This window comes from Symphalangus syndactylus, chromosome 3 (genome assembly GCF_028878055.3).
Source record: "Symphalangus syndactylus isolate Jambi chromosome 3, NHGRI_mSymSyn1-v2.1_pri, whole genome shotgun sequence".
In the NCBI taxonomy this organism is placed as follows: Eukaryota; Metazoa; Chordata; class Mammalia; order Primates; family Hylobatidae; genus Symphalangus; species Symphalangus syndactylus.
Window position 1 is genome coordinate 130,758,235 of NC_072425.2, and position 20,967 is coordinate 130,779,201.

At 39.4% G+C, this 20,967-nt stretch overlaps 1 protein-coding gene and 1 pseudogene across 2 annotated transcripts in view; both read right to left on the reverse strand.

Annotated features, from left to right (window-relative positions):
- Positions 1-20,967, reverse strand: part of ZW10 (zw10 kinetochore protein) — a 41,281-nt gene that overhangs the window by 15,289 nt on the left and 5,025 nt on the right. Inside the window, exons 3-7 of one of the 2 annotated variants that reach the window (XM_055273181.2) lie at positions 12,709-12,810; positions 12,414-12,491; positions 12,110-12,269; positions 10,453-10,605; positions 9,517-9,708 (exon numbers count right to left, since the gene is read on the reverse strand). In XM_055273181.2, the coding sequence (XP_055129156.1) occupies positions 9,517-9,708; positions 10,453-10,605; positions 12,110-12,269; positions 12,414-12,491; positions 12,709-12,810 (685 nt within the window). The remainder of the gene's footprint in view (positions 1-9,516; positions 9,709-10,452; positions 10,606-12,109; positions 12,270-12,413; positions 12,492-12,708; positions 12,811-20,967) is intronic. The other variant, XM_055273182.2, reaches the window with a different exon arrangement.
- On the reverse strand, positions 4-7,645 carry LOC129478255 (small ribosomal subunit protein uS14-like; annotated as a pseudogene).

Sequence of the window (20,967 nt, forward strand, 5' to 3'; positions counted from 1 at the left end):
TTTAAAAAAAGAAGTTTTAAACAAGAAACCATTCGCACTCCTGGAATATTCTTAGGTTTTCTAGAATTCTTTAATTTTAAGATGATGAGGAAGAAAACAGCACAGGTAATTCTACAGCCTTCTCAACTGACTGTGTGGGACAAATCATGACACACAATTATTATTATTTTATTTTCACTGCTCAAATGAATTCTCCGTACTATATTACTGCCTGTACTCTGTAACAATGAGGTATTAAGCCATCTACATTATAATCATCTAGTGCTAAGCTGCTGATTTGATTGTATGACAAGCACTCAGAAGTTCTGCATTCTAACTTGAAACTAGTTTAGAATAAAATCTCACTTATTTAATAATGAATAAACGTACTTTTTTCGTCTCTGCATAGAATCTGAGTGTTTGTACTTTACAGTAAAACATAACTAGTTTATAAAACGAATATTTCAATACCTCCTCTACAGTATATGTTATGGTGCATTTTTCTAACACATATTGAGGATGTTGTTTAGAATATCCTATTAATCAATTAAATAATAGTTAAGAACCAGGCGCCAATGTAGAAGTAAGAGGACTCATAAAAGAGACTAGCTGTTATGAACCAAGTTCTGATTCACAAAGGAAGACTTGGGAGATTAAGAGCCTTAGAAGAGCAGGGCACAGTGACAAAGCCATTCAGGAGGCTGAGGTGGGAGGATCACTTGAGCCTAGGAGTTCAAATCCAGCCTGGGCAACATAGCAAGATCACATCTCTTTAAACACAAACACACACACACACACACACACACACCCCTTAGAAGAAAGTGAACATATTATCTCAAAGCCTTTAAGATACCTCACAACATCTAAAGTCTAGTCTGCATTGTCCAATATGATAGCCACCAACCACATTTTGCTACTAAACACTTAAAATGTGGCTAGTGTGACTGAGAAATTCAACTTTTTAAAGTTTTGATTAACTGAAATTTAAGTTTAAAAATAGAAGCAGGGGTGTGTGCTTATAAAGGGGCAGCACAGAGGAGCTCTGTGGTTTTGGAACAGTTCTGTATCTTGATTGTAGTGGTAGTTACATGAATTTACACATATGAAAAAATTGCACAGAACTACAGAAACACACACGAGCAAGTAAAACTGGTGAAATCTAAATAAACTCTATGAATTGTACCAATGTCAATTTCCTGGTTTTGATATTGCACTATACTGCACCATATATTACTATATTATATTTAAGATGTTAACACTGTAGAAAATTGAGTGGAGGCATGAGACCTCTGTAATTTTTGAATGGAAAAAAATTTTTAAAGCAGCAGTATAAAATACTTTTCCATTAAACACAATTTCATTGTTTTGATAGAACTACATTTAACTGCAACCACTGCATCACATAAAATATTACTGTTGTATTGTCAAGCACTCAACAGGCACAAATGTCATTTCTAGTATTTCATATAATACATTGCCAAACCAGTCAGTGTCAACAGACTGATCCCAACATGATTTTTTTCTCCAGACTGATCCTATCACAGTTCTTTTCCTCCATGCACTAATATAACATTGTAATGTGTTTATTTGAATATTTTATGCATACAGCGCAAGTTATGGTGATACCTACATAAATTGTAATAGGTAGTTAAATTGAATACTTATTTTAGTTATGGTATTATTCTTTTTCTAGATTAAGAAAATATGTACAAATTTTTAAATTTAAAACAAAGCATACTATTGATAAAGTCAAGTAAAGATGGAGAAGCTGGTAGTACCACTGAAAGAGCAAAGGTAAAAAAGACTAGAAGAAAGTATGTCACAAATTTCACAATCAATGGCAGCTGCAATTTGCTACAACATGGCAAAACAAAAAAAGCTGCTTGCTTGTTGTATACAAAACATTTTCTTTCTTTTTTTTTTTTTTTTGAGATGAAGTTTTACTCTTGTTGCCCAGGCTGGAGAGCAATGGTGCGATCTCGGCTCACTGCAACCTCTGCCTCCCGGGTTCAAGCGATTCTCCTTCCTCAGCTTCCTAAGTAACTGCGGTTATAGGCGCCCGCCACCACGCCCAGCTAATTTTTGTATATTTAGTAGAGATGGGGTTTCACCATGTTGACCAGGCTGGTCTTGAACTTCTGACCTCAGGTGATCCACCCGCCTTGGCCTCCCAAAGTGCTGGGATTACAGGCATGAGCCACCGCGCCTGGCTACAAAACATTTTTTAAGACAATAAAGTGAACAATATTAAGGGACATTTTCAGCAAATACATTAGGAATTTGATGCTTCCTGTGAAAAAAGAATTGACAAAATTAGTCACCTGAAATCAGAATTAAATGTCCAATACAAAGTGTGATTTTAACAGGACCTGAACTTCTAACTTTCACCAGCTATAAAATAACTTGGATTCTTGCACAAAAAAGAAAATCCTTTTTAAATGGGGAGATGGCAAAAGAAGTGATCTTGGCTTTTTTTAATTTTCTTAAAAATTACAAAGAAAAGACATGTTTTTTAAAATGTAAAACATTTTCAATGAAGCAACCACAGAATACTGTCCATAAAACATAATATCTTTCTAACAATATCAAAGATCAATTGATTCAATTTCTGGAAAACTGCAAATACTTTTTGTTTTTTTTTAGTGTTTATTTTATGCACAAAGAGCCATTGTGGTTTTTCATTAGGTAGATGCCTTGGATAATCCTTTCAAGGAAGATCACTTAGTCCAACTTAATGAAATCAATATCCTTCCCATACTGATGGAGACACTGGCGGCACATATTGAGGCCATATTTCTGGATCAGACCATGCTGGCTTGAGCAGACACGACAAAAGCGAGAATCCTGGCCGAATTTTCACTAGTGGCTCCAGTACAGCTGCTGGTTACCTATCTTGCTCTCAGGAGTGCGATGAGATAAAAAGGCCAAATACTTTTCTTTAGCTTTAAATCATACTTTTGATACATTTTTTTCTAAAGGGACTTCCAAATTTGCAAAGAAATATTATCAATTCACAGCCTAAAAAATCAATCTCACTGCACAGTTTTTGTCTGTTTTGCATAGGTCACATTAATCTTTCACATTTGTCAAAGAATTTCAGCAAGATATGAAAAAATTAATTTTTATTACAATGAATAGTGTTCTAGTTCTATGTTAGGGGAAAAAAAATCCAGATTTATTAAAACAAAAGACTGGCGGGGCGCAGTGGCTCACGCCTGTAATCCCAGCACTTTGGGAGCCAAGGCGGGAAGATTACAAGGTCAAAAGTTCGAGACCAGTCTGACCAACATGGTGAAACCCCAACTCTACTAAAAATACAAAAATTAGCCGGACGTGGTGGCACGCACCTGTAATCCCAGCTACTCAGGACGCTGAGGCAGGAGAATTGCTTGAACCCAGGAGGTGGAGGTTGCAGTGAGCCGAGATTGTGCCACTGCACTCCAGCCTGGGCAACAGAGCGAGACTCCATCTCAAAAAAAAAAAAAGAAAAGACTAATGATTCCCTTATTGCTTCACTCCATCACGTGATAGATACTTGTGTTCAGTTTTTTATCTGAAACATACTCTATAAAAAGTTTAATGAACATTGTTAAAAGCATTCAGTTTACATATATGCAAATACTATAAATTATTACTGGTTAATGGAACTGTTGAAAGAAACAGAAGACAATAAATATGATGAACTTAGGTTCTTTGCCAATGCTCATTAGTTGAATCTGGAAGGGTTTTAGAAACATTTACTACATTCTTATCTTCAAGGCTTTGTTAAAACAAAAGAAATGCTTGCCAAATATTCAAATAATCAAAGATAAAAAAATGGCAAAAAACTTTTGTTTTCGTACTTACATCACACTGCACATGAACAAGATGTGTGCGTGTGTGTGTGTGTGTGTGTATTTGCCAAATATATATATACACACAACTGTTATGGATTGAATTGTGTCCCTGCCCAAATTCATACATTGAAGCCCTAGCCCCCAATGTGACTAGATTTGGATATACAGGCATACTTCATTTTACTGTGTTTTGCTTTAATGTGCTTCACAGATACTGGTTTTTGGGGTTTTTTTTTCAAATTGAAGATTTGTGGCAACCCTGCATTAAGCAAGTCTATGAGCACCATTTTGTCCAAGAGCATGCGCTCACTTCATATATCTGTGTCACATTTTGGCAATTCTCACAGTATTTCAAACTTTTTCATGATTTGACGTTACTATTGCAATTGTTTTGAGATGCCATGAACCACTCATGTAAGACAGTGAACTTAACAAATGTGTGTGTTCTGACTACTCCACTAACCAGCCACCCCTTTCCCTCATACCCCCACCCTTTCCACTCATGTCTATCTCCTAGGGTTTCCCTATTCCCTGAGACACAATACTCAAATTAGACCAACTAATAACCCTACAATGGCTTATACGTGTTCAAGTGAAAGAGTCACACATCTCTCACTTTATATCAAAAGCTAGAAGAGATAAAACTTAGTGATGAAGGCATGTCAAAGGCTCAGAGAAGTCAAAAACTAGGCCTCTTGCACCAGTTAGCCAAGTTTTGAATTCAAAGGAAAAGACTGGGTTTTTTTAGTGTAAACGTTACTTTTATTTACTTATGTATTTACCTTTACTTTTTTTTTAACTTTTATATTAAGTTCAGGAGTACATGTGCAGGTTTGTTATATAAGTAAACTTGTGTCATGGGGGTTTGTTGTATAGATTATTGCATCAGCCAGGTATTAGGCCTAGTACCCATTAGTTATTTTTCCTGATCCTTGTCCTCCCGCCACCCCCCACCCTCCAATAGGCCCCAGTGTGTGTTGTTCCCCAATATGTGTCATGTGTGTTCATCACTTAGCTCCCACTTGTAAGTGAGGACATGCAGTATTTGGTTTTCTGTTCCTGAGTTGGTTGGAAAAGCTCTTGAAGGAAATGAAAAGTGTATTAAAAGTATATTAGTGAACACATGGATTATAAAGTAAAACAATCTTATTTATGGAGAAAGTTTTGTTTTTTGTTTTGTTTTTTTTTTTGAGATAAAATCTTGCTCTGTCACCCAGGCTGGAGTGCAATGGCATGCATGATCTCAGCTCACTGCACCCTCCACCTCCTGGGTCCAAGAAATTCTCTCACCTCAGCCTCCTGAGCAGCTTGGATTACAGATGGGTGCCACCATGCCAGCTAATTTTTGTATTTTTAGTAGAGACAGGGTTTCACCATGTTGGCCAGGCTGGTCTTGAACTCCTGACCTCAAGTGATCCATCTGCCCCGGCCTCCCAAAGTGCTGGGATTACAGGCATGAGCCACTGTGCCTGGCAACTTATGGAGAAAGTCTGAGTGGTCTCTGTAGAAGCTCAAACCCACCACGACATTTTCTTAAAGCCAAAACCTAATCCAGAGCAAGGCCTTAATTCTCTTCAATTCTATGAAGGCTCAGAGAGGTGAGGAAGCTGCAGAAGAAAAGGCTGAAGCTAGCAGAGTTTGGTTCATGAGTATGAAGAAAAGAAGCTGTCTCCATAATACAAAAGCTCAAGGTGAAGCAGCAAGTGCCAGTGGAAAAGCTACACCAAGTTATCCAGCAGACCTAGCTAAGATAACCGACAAAGGTCTCTCTCTATACTAAACAACAGATTTTTAGTGTAGACAAAATAGCCTTCTATTGGAAGAATATGCCATCTTGAACTTTTACTGCTAGACAGAAGTCAATACTTGGCTTCAAAGCTTCAAACAACAGGCTGACCCTCTTGTTAGGGACTAATGCTGCTGGTTACTTTAAGATGAAACCATGTTCATCAGCCGTTCCAAAAATCCTAGTGCCAGGCCCAGTGCAGTGGCTCACACCTGTAATCCTAGCAGTTTGGGAGGCCAAGGCAGGTGGACTGCTTGAGGCCAGGAGTTCGAGATCAGCCTGGGCAACATAGTGAAACCGAGTCTCTACTAAAATTACAAAAATTAGCTGGGCGTGGTAGCGCATGCCTGTAATCCCAGCTACTCGGGAGGCTAAGGCACGAGAATCGCTTGAGCCCAGGAGGCAGAGGTTGCAGTGAGCCGAGATCATGCCACTATACTCCAGCCTGGGAAACAGAGTGAGACTCCGTCTCAAAAAAAATTCCCATGGCCCTTAAGAATTATGCTAAATCTACTCTGCTTTTGCTCTAGAGATAGGATAAAGCCTGGATGGCAACACATCTACAACAGCATGGTTTTTCAGGATATTTTTCAAAAACAGCATGTCTTATTTTGTTTTTTGAGACAGACTCTTGCTCTGTTACCCAGGAGTGCAATGATGTGAACACAGCTCACTGCAGCCTCCAACTGGGCTCAACTGATCCTCCTGCCTCAGCTTCCCAAGTAGCACATGCCACTATGCCTGGCTAATTTTTTATTTTTTTAGTAGAGGCCAGGTATCACTATGTTACCCAGGCTGGTCTCAAACTCCTGGCCTCAAGCAATTCTCTTACCGTGGCCTTCCAAAGCTCTTGGATTACAGGTGTGAGCTACCATGCCCAGCCAAAAGCATGGTTTACTGAATATTTTAAGGTCTCTGTTGAGACCTACTGCTCAGAAAAAAAGATTTCTTTCAAAATATTACTGCTTACTGGCAATGCACCTGGTCGCCCAAGAACTCTGATGGAGATAAACAAGGAGATTAATGTGTTTTGATGCCTGCTAACACACCATCCATCTGTAGCCCATGAATCAAGGAGTAATTTTGACTTTCAAGTCTTATTATTCAAGAAATAAAATTATAGCTGCCACAGTGATTCCTCTCATGGATCTGAGCAAAATAAAATGAAAATCTTCTAGAAAGGATTCACCACTCTATATGTCATTAAAAGCATTCATGATTCATGGGAGGAGGTCAAAATAGCAAAATTAACAGGAGTTTGGAAGAAGTTGATTCCAACCCTCATGACTTTGAGGGGTTTAAGACTTCAGTTAAAGAAGGAACTGCCGGCCGGGCGCAGTGGCTCACGCTTGTAATCCCAGCACTTTGGGAGGCCAAGGCGGGCGGATCACGAGGTCAGGAGATCGAGACCACGGTGAAACCCCATCTCTACTAAAAATACAAAAAAATTAGCCGGACGTAGTGGCGGGCGCCTGTAGTCCCAGCTACTCGGAGAGGCTGAGGCAGGAGAATGGCATGAACCCGGGAGGCGGAGCTTGCAGTGAGCCGAGAGCGCGCCACTGCACTCCAGCCTGGGCGACAGAGCAAGACTCCGTCTCAAAAAAAAAAAAAAAAAAAAAAAAAAGAAGGAACTGCCAATGTACTAGAAATGGCAAGAGAACTAGAATCAGAAATAGAGCCTGAATATATAACTAAATTGCTGCAATCTCATGATAAAACCCGAATGTATGAGTTGTTTCTAGTGGATGAACAAGGAAAGTGGTTTCTTGAGACAGAATCTACTGCTGGTGAAGATGCTGTGAACACTGTTTAAATGACAACAAAGGATTTAGAACAGTCCATAAATTTAGTTGATAAAGCAGTGGCAGAGTGAGAAGATTGACTCCAATTTTGAAAAAAGTTCTACTAGGGATAAAATGCTATCAAACAGCACTGCATGTTACTGAGAAATCTTTCAAGAAGGGAAGTCAATTGATGAGGCAAGCTTTATTGTTGTCTTATTTTAAGAAATTGATGCAGCCATCCAACCTTCAGCAACCACCATCCTGATCAGTCAGCAGCCATCAACACTGAGGCAAGACCCTTCACCAACAAAAAGATTATGACTCACTGAAGGCTCAGATGATCGTTAGCACTTTTTAATAATAATATATTTTTAAATTAAGGTATGTACACTTTTTAGACATAATGCTATAGCACACTTAATAGACAACAGTACAGCGTAACTATAACTTTTATATGCACTGGGAAATCAAAAAATTTGTGGGACTCACTTTATTGGGATACTTACTTTATTGCAGTGGTCTAAAACCAAACCCGCAATATCTCTGAGGTATGCTAGTAGTCCCTTTAAGGAGATAATTAAGGTTACATGAGGTCATAAGGGTAGAGTCCCGATCCAATACAACTGGTGTCTTTATGAGAAGAGGAAGAGACATAAGGATGCAAATGCAGAGAGAAAAAGCCATGCAAAGACACATCAAGAAGGCCATCTGCAAGATAAGAGAGGCTTCAGGAAAAACCAAACCTGCCAATACCAGAAGAGCAATGAAGATCAGGAGAATGTAAAACTATGTCATTCAAAAAATAAAAATGTTTATACTGGTGATAAGATATAGGGGAAATAACAGCAACTGTAAAGAATTTGAAAATCCATCATCTGTAATAGGAATTAGACTCATTCTACATGGCTCCACACCATAGAAACAGCACCAATAAAGTAGACATTACAGGGTAGTATATTTTGACAAACTTTTAAAATAACTACCCTAAAGATTTAATTTGCAAAACTGGCATTTTCATAGTACTATTTAACAGTACAGGTAAGAAGTTGAGTTTTAAAAAACAAAACAAAAACCTGCTTGGTACTCAGAACTGCCCAGGGGCAGGATAAAATGCCTCAAGTTCTCTCTCACTAAAAATGTTCAGATTGGCTATCTGACCAATTGATGGAATATTACAGAGGAGATTCAGGCATCTGAGATATTTGGACCAAATCATCTCTCCAATTCCTTCTAATCTTTGGATGCTTTGTTTACAACTTAATTTATATCTAATGAAAATAAAATTGTATTCCTCCCTAACAGAAGGCTCTGGGAATAAGAAAAACTACCTTGGATTTCTGAAGTTTACGCAAGCCTTAGGATTTTTTCTTCTCTGCTCTCACCAAAACTATAGAAAAGTCCTTGCTTTACACATAGATTATTTATACATAAATATACAGTATATGACTGCCAGGAAGGCCCACAAACAATAGGAGCATTTCTTTTTTACTTTAGCCACAGCAAAAATGGTTAGCCAGGCTATTCAATATGACAGCTGAGAAAAGCACATAGAAGGTAAGTCAAATAGACTTAAAAAAAAAAAAAAAAAGCAGTATTAAAACACAAGAGACTTCACTTTTAATGGTACAACAACCAAAAATATGATTTAAGGAATACAGAAACTGGCTGTTTCTAGTGTGAATACACAAAGATCAACAGGCTGAAATAGAATTTATTACCTATGTTAAACCAAGTTTGTTTATATCAGATTAATAGGGGTTTTCATGGAAATATGTAAAACAACACTTGGTTCATTTCTTCTTCTCCTATAATTAAGGCACGAGTTCCAATTTGTGATGGTACTGGGAGTCCAGTGAGAGAAGTGCATCCTAGAATTCAACTAAAATAATATTACAAATACAGAATCTGGGGTACCACTGATGGCCCTACTTGTCAATACAGTGCAGAGAAGGAATGCAAAACAGGCAAAAAAAAACAAGAAGGCAACTCCTTTGCCCCTATGGCACAATTTACTCATTTTTGATCCTCCTTTCTCACACATTATAGGCATTTCTACTTTAAAATAATATTTACTTTTAAAAACAATATTTACTTTTCCAAAATATAAAAGCACTGCCTTGGAGATACATACCTAGAAGCTGTTTCTGGAGCACTTCTAGTACCAGTCTGATCTTTGTAAAAACTTCAGATGGTGATGGATATTCCAAGTTAGTCATTATAGATTCAAAACGAATAATAACTATGTTAGGCTGACTTTCTATCACAGCATGAAGGGATGGGCAAGATGCCAGAGGCCTAAGGATATACTTCAGCAGCATCTGACCTGAAAAATCATATGAACATTCATCAAAAAATCACTATAAGACACTTCTAGGCCAGGCACAGTGGCTCACATCTGTAATCCCAGCACTTTGGGAGGCCGAGGCAGGTGGATCATCTGAGGCCAGGAGTCCAAGACCAGCCTGGCCAACATGGTGAGATCCCGTCTCTACTGAAAATACAAAAATTAGCTGGGCATGGTGGCAGGCACCTGTAAATCCCAGCTACTCGGGAGGCTGAGACAGGAGAATTGCCTGAACCCAGGAGGTAGAGGTTGCAGTAAGCTAAGATCATGCCATTGCACTCCAGCCTGGGTGACAAAAGCAAAACTCCATCTCAAAAAAAAAACAAAAACAAAAAAAAAAACAAACAAAAAAAACTTCTAAAAAGTAAGCATGTCAAAAAAAAAATATGAATCTTTGAACCTAACAACCAAAATACATATACCATGACATTACACACCAACCATTATGCAGTGCAGGTTTTACCACTGAAGTTTCCCAGACTGTCTACAGATTTTTATTTAAATTATTCAAAAACCAAATAAAATAGGAACAGTATAAAAAAAAAAAAAAAACCCAATCCCTTAATAAAAAGGATAATATTTAGGACAACTCTCTTTGATGAATCAAGAGGCCAGACCCTATATTAATACTCTCCAGAGAATATTTTACCATCTTTTCTGTCTTCCCTTTAATACTGGGCCTTAAGAGATTTTGTGTAAATAAAACAAAGCAGCATGCCTTACCAAATGATTTAAGCTTGCTGTGTAGTTCTCCAAGAACAGAAAATGCCAAGAGGACAGAACTGATGGGTGGCATAGGGGTCTTCTCCTCTTTGTGCAATTGTTCAGTGTATAAATGAAGTTCAGTTTGTAGGTAAGATTCCAAACTGCTGGTATCTAAGAAAAAGGAAGAAAAATATCAGCTGTCTCACCAATATGAGATGTTCCCACTTCTATTCCTCAGAGCTCATTCTCTGATATTTCCATCGCAGTTCTATTACAATATACTCCTAATACAACCAAATATGAATTATGACATACATGTCCTTGGCATCACTTTAAAAAAGGAAATGACTTTGTGAGGTCAGGTGCAGGGGCTCATGTCTGTAATCCCAGCACTTTGGGAGGCCGAGGTGGGAGAATCACTTGAGCCCAGGAGTTCAAGGCCAGCCTGGGAAACGTAGTGAGACCCTGTCTCTAACAAAAAATTTAAAAATTGGTCAGGCGTGGTAGCACACACCTGTGGTCACAGCTACTGGGGGCAGGGTGGGAGAAGTAGTTGGGGCTGAGGCGGGAGGATCACTTCAGCCCGGGAGTTTGAGACTGCAGTGAACTATGATTGAGCTACTGCACTCCAGCCTGGGCGACAGAGCGAGACTCTGTTTCAAAAAAAAAAAAAAAATGAGGTCCTAGTTTCACAGACCTTCCTTTCTATGTTCTTTCTGCCAAACAAGTTTAACAAGCAGGGTGTGTTATAACAAATAATTCAACACACCTGTCCTCTTCTCTTAACTAATATTGTGCTTGAGAACAGAATCTAAAATTTTCAGGATAACTCCCTTCAAATACCTGATACACATGCACATATGCACATGTGTGTCTATGTACACACATATGTATATAATGAATTTGTAGGCCAAAGTGGATATAGGAAAGGGAAAAGGGGGAGACAGTTTCTCCTGAAATACACCAAATTTCAAAATCCAGTGTTGGAAAATACACGAGGTACAATAGCATGTCCTTTAAATACAGCCTCTGAAGTTTTACTCTCAGGGCAAACAACACACCAAAGAGGGCTAAGACCCAGAGGTAGGCAGAAAGGCTGAGAGCCAAGTAGCATAAATCAAGCCAGGACAGAAGTAATCCTATTTCTTCACCTTGCAAAGCACTCCCTAGCTCATTATTTTCCCCAAGGACTGGAAAGAAATTGAGCAAAACCCCTCCTCTATCCACAAGCCTACTGATCCATCTTCTTTCCTAAGCAAGAGAGAGAATGGCTAGATAGCTCCTTTACACTTTCTAGCCAAGATAAACTGCTAGGATTAGGGCTGTCAGGAATGGGACCGTCCTACAAGGCAATGGAAACTTAATGTGGTCACAAATTGCTATCACCTCCTCTAGCACACTCTCACCACATGACCCCAACTACCCTATCATCTTTTCTCACATTTCTAGGGAACGGGACAACTAAGAGGGATGTAAGGGAAGCGAGGTGAGGGCACTTTAGGGACCCAGATACGAGTTGGTCCTAAGAAAGCATGTTGCTAACATGAGCACTCAATACAGGCATGGAAGATTATGAATGAACCCTCATCTACCAATACAAAAATGTAGAGTATATTCAGACACTACACTGGTTCAGGCAGATGAAGCAACGCAGTCCACCTGAGGTCAGCAGCACCTTTTGACGGTGGGAACTTCCATACAATCAGCTTCTGCCACTCTTCTCCAAGGTGATAAAGTATGTTCTGTTTCTGTATCGTGAGCTCCATGCTGAGAGATTTCAGTATTTTTAAATCAAAGCATTTTCTGGATTTTAATAACTTCAAGCATTTCTGTGCCTGGTAATGAAATGGAATCACTGTTAAACATTCCATTTGGACTCAGAGCAATTAGAATATATTTGCATAATGATAAAAAATACAAAATTTACTGAAAACAAGAAGAGCACTTATTGCTCATGCTTTGGGGAGAGCATTTAGTACCTCTTCCAGACGCTGAGCACCAGTGACATATTTCTTCTCTGTTAATGCACAATTATATTCTTCAATAGCAGTGGAAAACTGAAAAGTATAATATTTTATACATCCTATTATTTCAAGTCTGTTTGCTTTTAAAATATTAAGAAATGCTCCCACTTTCCCTCCCCCTCCCCCTCTCTAAAAAAAAAAAGAAAAGAAAATATGAAGACAAAAAAACCCATTATAGTCAGGAGATAGCCATTGAATAATGAGACCTTCCCACCACCAAAACACTAAGGTTCAAGTTGAGTTTACTGACCTCTTGCAACTGTTTAAGCAAACATAGGACAACTGAGTCTCTTTCCAACTGCTGCTTTAAGTCTGTAAATTCACCGGTTGATACATGAAGATCCCGGCGGACCTAATTCACACATCAAAGACAAGTACTTTTAAGCTATACCATACCTAAGAAATAAAACATTTACAGCAAATCAATAAGCTTTACTAGGTCAACATAATTCATGTTGAAATTTAAATGCTAGTTAAGACTGGAATAAAAATCACAGAATGTATTAGAAAGGTAACTTAGAGGTCCAACGAGTCCAAACCCTTATCCTACTGCAAGAATACCCATTCCTCTCAACAAAATATCCTCATGTCACCATCTATTCTTAATTTAAGCAGTTATCTTTCATCAGAGAGCTCATCCACCTGGATTACTAGAAAGGTATCCCCACTGCCAAGTGATAAGTCATTCTAGAGTCAGACAGCTCTATTAGGAATTTTTTTTTTTTTAATTGAAACAGGGCCTCTGTTGCCCAGGCTGAAGCGCAGTGGTGCAATCTCAGCTCACTGCAGCCTCAACTTCCCTAGAACCAAGCGATCTTCCCACCTTAGCCCTGCCGAGTAGCCAGAACTACAGGCACGAACCACCACACTTGGCTAATTTTTGTATTTTTTGATAGAGATGGAGTTCTTCCATGTTGTCCAGGCTGGTGGACAGGTCTTGAACTCCTGGACCCAAGCGATCTGCCCACCTTGGCCTCCCAAAGTGCTGAGATTGTAGGCATGGGCCACTGCACCTTGTCAGAAAGATTTAATATTGAGGCAGAATCTACCTCTCATTCTGTCCCACCTTCTCAATGACTTTACATGATGAATTATTCCCTCTCTCCTAAAATCTACAATTAACCTCTCCCTAATTTATCTTCACTCATTCATGAAATATATATTGACTGAATGCCTATAAGTGCATGGCTTATCCCATCAAATTTAAATATGTTAAAATTTCTACCATCTTTAGGAAAAAATTCCCTCCACCTCACCAACCACCCTATTGCTAGTAACTGCTTTATTTTTCTCCTCCCTCTCACAAACAGCTTCTTGAAATAGTGATCTATGTTCATTGTCTTTACATTCTCACTCTCATTCACTCTATACCTCACTGTGATCTGGTTCCTAACTGTTCTTGCCAAAAAAAAACAAAAACAAAAACAAAACAAAACAAAACAAAAAAACACTAAACTCCTCGTTGCTAAATCCAAAGCAAACATTACTAGTACAGTTGTGTCACTAACAATGGGGACGCATTCTGAGAAATGCAGTTAGGGTGATTTTGATGTCATGCAAACACTATAGAGTGTACTTACAGAAACCTAAATGGTATGTCCTACTATGTACCTAGGCTATATAAAACTATTGCTCCTAGGCTATAAACCCATACAGCATGTTACTGTACCATTTACACAATGGTAAATGTTTGTGTATCTAAACACAGAAAACATAACAGTAAAAATACAGCATAAAAATGGTACACCTGTATAGGGCACTTACCACGAATAGAGGCTGCAGGACTAGAAGTTGCTCTGGATGAGTCAGTGGGTGAGTGGTGAGTGAATGTGAAGGCCTAGGACATTAGTGTACTCTATAGCAGACTTCATAAATACTATACATTTAGGTAACACTAAATTTATGTTTAAAAATTTTCTTTCAATAATAAATTAACATTAGCTTACTGTAACATTTTTACTTTATAAACTTTTTAACTTTTTTTTTTTTTTGAGGAGTCTCACTCTGTCACCCAGCTGCAGTGCAGTGGCACAATCTCGGCTCACTGCAACCTCCACCTCCCAGGTTCAAGCAATTCTCCTGCCTCAGCCACCCAGGTAGCTGGGATTACAGGCACCCACTACCATGCCCAGCTAATTTTTGTATTTTCAGTAGAGATGGGGTTTTATTATGTTGGCCAGTCTGGTCTCGAACTCCTGACCTCAAGTGATCCGACTGCCTCAGCCTCCCAAAGTGCTGGGATTACAGGTGTGAGCCACTGCACCCAGCTAAACTTTTTAACTCTTGTAATAACACAGCTTAAAACGCAAACACACTATACGCTGTAGAAAAGTATTTTGTGTGTGCTTTTATTTCTTCTAAAAAAAAAAAAGGATACATGTGCAGAACATGCAGGTTTGCTGCACAGGTATACATGTGCCATGGTGGTTTGCTGCACCTACTAACCTGTCTCTAAGTTCCCTCCCCTCACCCCTCATCCCCCAGTAGGCCCTGGTGTGTGTTGTTCCCCTCTTTGTGTCTCATTGTTCAACTCCCACTTATGACTGAGAACATGTGGTGTTTAGTTTTCTGCTCCTGTGTTAGTTTGCTGAGGATGATGGCTTCCAGCTTCATCCATGTCCCTGCAAAGGACATGCTCTCATTCCTTTTTATGGCTGCATAGTATTCCATGGTGTATATGTACCACATTTTCTTTATCCATTCTGTCACTGATGGGCATTTCGGTTGGTTCCATGTCTTTGCTATTGTAAACAGTGCTGCAATAAACATATGTGTGCATGTGTCTTTATAGTAGAATCATTTATATTCCTTTGGGTATATACCCAGTAACAGGACTGCTGTGTCAAATGGTATTTCTGGTTCTAGATCCTTGAGGAATCACCATACTGTCTTCCACAATGGTTGAACTAATTTACATTCCCACCAACAGTGTAAAAACTTTCCTATTTCTCCACATCCTCTCCAGCATCTATTGTTTCCTTACTTTTTAATAATCGCCATTCTGACTTGCATGAGATGGTATCTCATTGTGGTTTTGATTTGCATTTCTCTGATTCAGTGATGTTGAGCCTTTTTTCATGTTTGTTGGCTGCATAAATGTCTTCTTTTGAGAAGTGTCTGTTCATATCCTTTGTCCACTTTTTGATGGGGTTGCTTTTTTCTTATAAATATGTTTAAGTTCCTTGTAAATTCTGGATATTAGACCTTTGTCACATGGGTAGATTGCAAAAATTTTCTCCCATTCTGTAGATTGCCTGTTCACTCTGATGATGGTTTCTTTTTTTTTTTTTTTTTTTGAGACAGAGTCTCGCTCTGTCGCCCAGGCTGGAGTGCAGTGGCGCAATCTCGGCTCACTGTAAGCTCCACCTCCCGGGTTCACGCCATTCTCCTGCCTCAGCCTCTCCCAGTAGCTGGGACTACAGGCGCCTGCCACCACGCCCGGCTAATTTTTTGTATTTTTAGTAGAGATGGGGTTTCACCGTGGTCTCGATCTCCTGACCTCGTGATCCGCCCGCCTCGGCCTCCCAAAGTGCTGGGATTACAAGCGTGAGCCACCGCGCCCTGTGATGGTTTCTTTCACTATGCAGAAGCTTTTTAGTTTAATTAGATCCCATTTGTCAATTTTGGCTTTTATCGCAGTTGCTTTTGGCATTTTTGTCATGAAGTCTTTGCCCATGCCTATGTCCTGAATGGAATTGCCCAGGTTTTCTTCTAGGGTTTTTATGGTTTTGGATTTTACATTTAAGTCCTTAATCCACCTTAAGTTAATTTTTGTGTAAGGTGTAAGGAAGGGGTCCAGTTTCAGTTTTCTGCATATGGCTAACCAGTTTTCCCAGCACCATTTTACTGAATAGGAGATCCTTTCCCCATTGCTTGTTTTTGTCAGGTTTGTCAAAGATCAGATGGCTGTAGATATGTGGTGTTATTTCTGAGGCCTCTGTTCTGCTCCATTGGTCTATATGTCTGTTTTGGTACCAGTACCATGCTGTTTTGGTTACTGTAGGCTTGTAGTATAGCTTGAAGTCAGGTAGTGTGATGCCCCCAGCTTTGTTCTTTTTGTTTAGGATTGTCTTGGCTATATGGGTCTTCTTTGATTCCATATGAAATTAAAACAGTTTTTTCTAATTCTGTGAGGAATGTCAATGGTAGTTTGATGGGACAGCATTGAATCTATAAATTGCTTTTGGCCATTTTCATGATACTGATTCTTCCTATCCATGAGAATGGAATGTTTTTCCATTTGTTTGTGTCCTCTATTATTTCCTTGAGCAGTGGTTTGTAGTAAAAATATTTTATTTAAATTCATCTTCTATAAGCTTTTTTCTATTTTTAAATTTTTTGTTTTAACTTTGTAAACTTTCCTGTTAAAAACTAAGACACAAACACACACATTAGCCTAGCCCTACAAGGTCAGGATTATCAATAGGTGATAGGAACTTTTCAGCTCCACTATAATCTCACAGGACCACACTTGCATATGTGGTCTGTTGTCGACTGAAATGTATTTAACAGTACTGTGTTAACTTTCTTTCCTTCTGAAACATTCTTTTCCCTTAGTTCCATGATACTATTCTCTACTGATTTTCCTCTTAGTTCTCTAGCCCTTCCTTTTTCACTCTTTTGGGAGCTTCATTTTCTGACCACTCCATATATATCGATACTCCTTTCTTCCTGATTGTCTTACTCCAAACCAGTGGTTTTAAACAGGAAGTGATTTTGCCCCACCCTCAACCAGGGACATCTGGCAATGTCTGAAGACATTGGCTGTCACTGGTTGGCACCATGAGAGAGTTCTATCTGCATCTAGTGAACAGAGGCCAGGGATACTGCTAACACAATACAATGTATAGGACAGACCTCCATGACAAAGAATTATCCAGCCCAAAACATCAATAGTGACAAGGGTGAGAAACCCTGCTTTATATACTCTTTCAGGGCAATCCTGTCCATTCCCATGGCTTCAATTACTAAGTGCTGCTATCTCAAGTCCACATTATTTTCCTCACCTCCAAACATGTAAATGGGTAAGATGATGTGGAAACTGTCCACTAAAATCCATTCTCCTTTTTTCCATATTAATAGCACCCAACTAGATTATATACTTTAGCCTCCTTCACAGTTGGGTGAGACTATGTCTAAGATCCTACCAATGGAATGTAAATAGAAGTAATGTGTACCACTTCCAACTCTGAGTCTTAAGAAAATAGACGTGCCCCCTACATGCCCTCTCTTTTCCCTTTATCTCCAGCTATAACCTGGATACCAGAAGAGACCAGACTGAATCACGTAAATAATGACAAAACCCTAAGAGCAATACTTCTCAAACTGTAATGCATATACATATCACTCAGTGACTCTCAGTAAAATGCAGATTCTGATTCGCTGGGTCTGGATTGAGGCCTGAGATCCTGCATTTCTAATAAGCTATCAGGTACTGCCAAAGCTGCTGCTCTACAGACTTTTGGAAGACAATTCTCTAGAGGTCTCTCACATTTCTGCACTATCTTACAAGTAAGGCAATTACTGTCTTTAGTTCTGGGCTTTCTTTTCAAGAATGTCTATAGAGTAAACAGCCTTGGAAGACAGAGATGGTGTCTCCCTCCAAAGCAAAAGGGAGGTATGCTTGCTACCCATTAAAAAGATTCAGGTTCCTTAAACTCAGGAGTCCTTTTCTATTAATATAAAGTAATCTACTGCACAATGTCCTACAGGGAGCAGGACTGGGCAACTGATGCAAAAATGCTGATACTCTGGCTACTGCTGTAAGTAATAAACTGTCCTTTATCTCTCACCAAGGAGACTCACGTCTTCTATAAATCCATGAAACTTTCCAGGCACGGTGACTCAAGCCCGTAATCCCAGCACTTTGGGAGGCTGAGGAAGAAGAATCACTTAAACCCAGAAGTTCGAGACCAGCCTGGGGCAACATTGTGAGACCCTGTCTCTACAAAAAAATTTAGCTGGGCATGGTGGCTTGTACCTGTAGTCCCAGCTACCCGGGAGGGTGAGGTGAGAGAATCAAATGAGCCCAGGAGGTTGAGGCTGCAGTGAGCCTTGACTGTGCCACCCCACTCCAGCCTGGGCAACAGAGTGAAACAGTCTCAAAAAAAATAAAAAATAAGAATTTTTAGGCTGGGCGCGGTGGCTGACGCCTGTAATCCCAGCACTTTGGGAGGCTGAGGCGGGCGGATCACGAGGTCAGGAGATCGAGACCAACCTGGCTAACATGGTGAAACCCTGTCTCTACTAAAAAATATTTAAAAAAATTAGCCGAGCATGGTGGCGGGCGCCTGTAGTCCCAGCTACTCCAGAGGCTGAGGCAAGAGAATGCTGTGAACCCAGGAGGCGGAGCTTGCAGTAAGCCAAGATTGCGCCATTGTACTTCAGCCTGGGTGACAGAGTGAGACTCTGTCACAAAAAAAAAAAAAAAAAAAAGAATTTTTTTTTTAATTTTTAAAAATTAAAAAAAAAAAAAATCCATGAGGCCAAGTGCAGTGGCTCACGCCCATAATCCCAGCACTTTGGGATGCTGAGGTGGATGGATCACTTGAGGCCAGGAGTTTGAGACAAGCCTGGCCAACATGGTGAAACCCTGTCTCTACTAAAAATACAAAAATTAGCCAGGCATGGTAGCACATGCCTGTAATCCCACCTACTTGGGAGGCTGAGGCAGGAGAATTGCTTGAACCCAGGCGGCAGAGGTTGCGGTGAGCCTAGATCGCACCACACACTTCAGCCTGAGCAACAGATTAAGAATCTGTCTCAAAAAAAATTTTTTTTAAAGAATCCATGAAACTTTAGCAGGCTAACTTACCGACTTTCAAGCAAGTTAAAATCCTAGATCCCCTTCAATTCTTGACTATACTAGAATAGCTGGACCTTGGACTGTGGAATCAGCCTGCTTACCAAACTACGAAGATTTAAAAAAAAAAATGGATCTTGTTTGAGCCACTGCATTTCAAGGTATCTCTTTTTATTTATTTATTTTTACAACACTCTAGCCTTCACCTTAATATAATCCAATTGCCTGTGAAAGTCCATTTGATATCCCATAGGCACCTTAAATTTAAATTCCTCAAATCTCTCACAAAAACCTGCTTTCTCTAGATTCTCTGTCAGTGAATGGAATGAAACCATGACGTAGTTCCCCAGTTATCATTGACTCCTACATCCTTCACTCCCCACATCAACAAGTCCCAAATATCCTCTCTGAAATGTCACTAGGATCCATCAATTTTTCTCCATTCCCACTGCCACTGACTTTAGGGAAAGTCACCACCCTTTCTTTTCCTCAATTATTTTAACTGCCTCTGAACGTTTTAACTGCCTTCTCATATCCTGGACTCATTTCCCTCAAGTTCTTTCTTCAAACTGCAAGCAGAATAGGATTCCTGAAATTCAAATCTAATGTCACTCTCTCGCTTAAAAATCTCTATGGGTTCCACAATGCCATCAAGATAACGTCCACACTCTTTATCATGTTACTGCTAACCTGATATGCAAGGTCCTTGCTTACCTTTCTAATTTCATCTTATGTCCCTTCCCACCAAAATCCCACATTTGTCTTATGGAATACTTGTAGCTCCCCCAAAGTGACGTCTCTCTCAATTACCTCCATGCCTCTGCCTACCTAAAACTTATAGCTACTTACAACACTCTTCCTTCCCCTGTTGCCTATCACTTCCCGTCTTGGTTTGGATGCCATTTCCTATAGGAAGCCATCCTTAGCTATATCTCCTCTCTCTAACTGTATTACTCCTATTTATTGCTGTGTCACACTATTACCAGGCACGAGATTCACACCTTGAAATAAAAAACATTCTTATTCAGCAACTATCATAGTACCTGGCACCTTTTAAGTGCACAATAAATACAACAAATGCCTGAATAAACTTCTAACATACACCTATTGAAAAAATTCTCTATTATCAACCATAAATTTGAATATTTCTCCCATATGACAGAGCTTCAAATATTGAAAATGTTTCTTCCCAGGGCTAAACATCCTCAGTTTATTTCACAGTTCTTCAAATGATACAGTGTTCAGGGCTAAACCTTCTCATCCAGACCAGCCATCTTTCAAAATACAACAACCAAAACTAAATAAATTTCAACAGCCAGGGTGTGGCCAGTAAAAGGTACAGAGAGCCAATTATTGTCTTGTTCCAGACACTTTATTTCTAATAGCACAGTCTAATATTGCACTATTGATATTGACTCCCTAATCAATCAATTAATTACAAATACACTCTGGGGATATTTTTTGAACTGTGCCAGAGGTGCAATGTAACAGATTGATCCACTTGCTTTGGCCACCACAAAGTGCTGGGATTACAGGCATGATGCACCAGGCCTGGTCAAATTTTCCTCCATAAAAAATTAGTTATTTAAATTGCACTTTTGGAAAATACTTCTATTTCAGAATTGAAGTCACCCTACAATCATTTAGTTCAATCTCCATTTACCAATCAGAAAAGTGAGGGTTTAAAAAGTTGTACACAATTAAGCT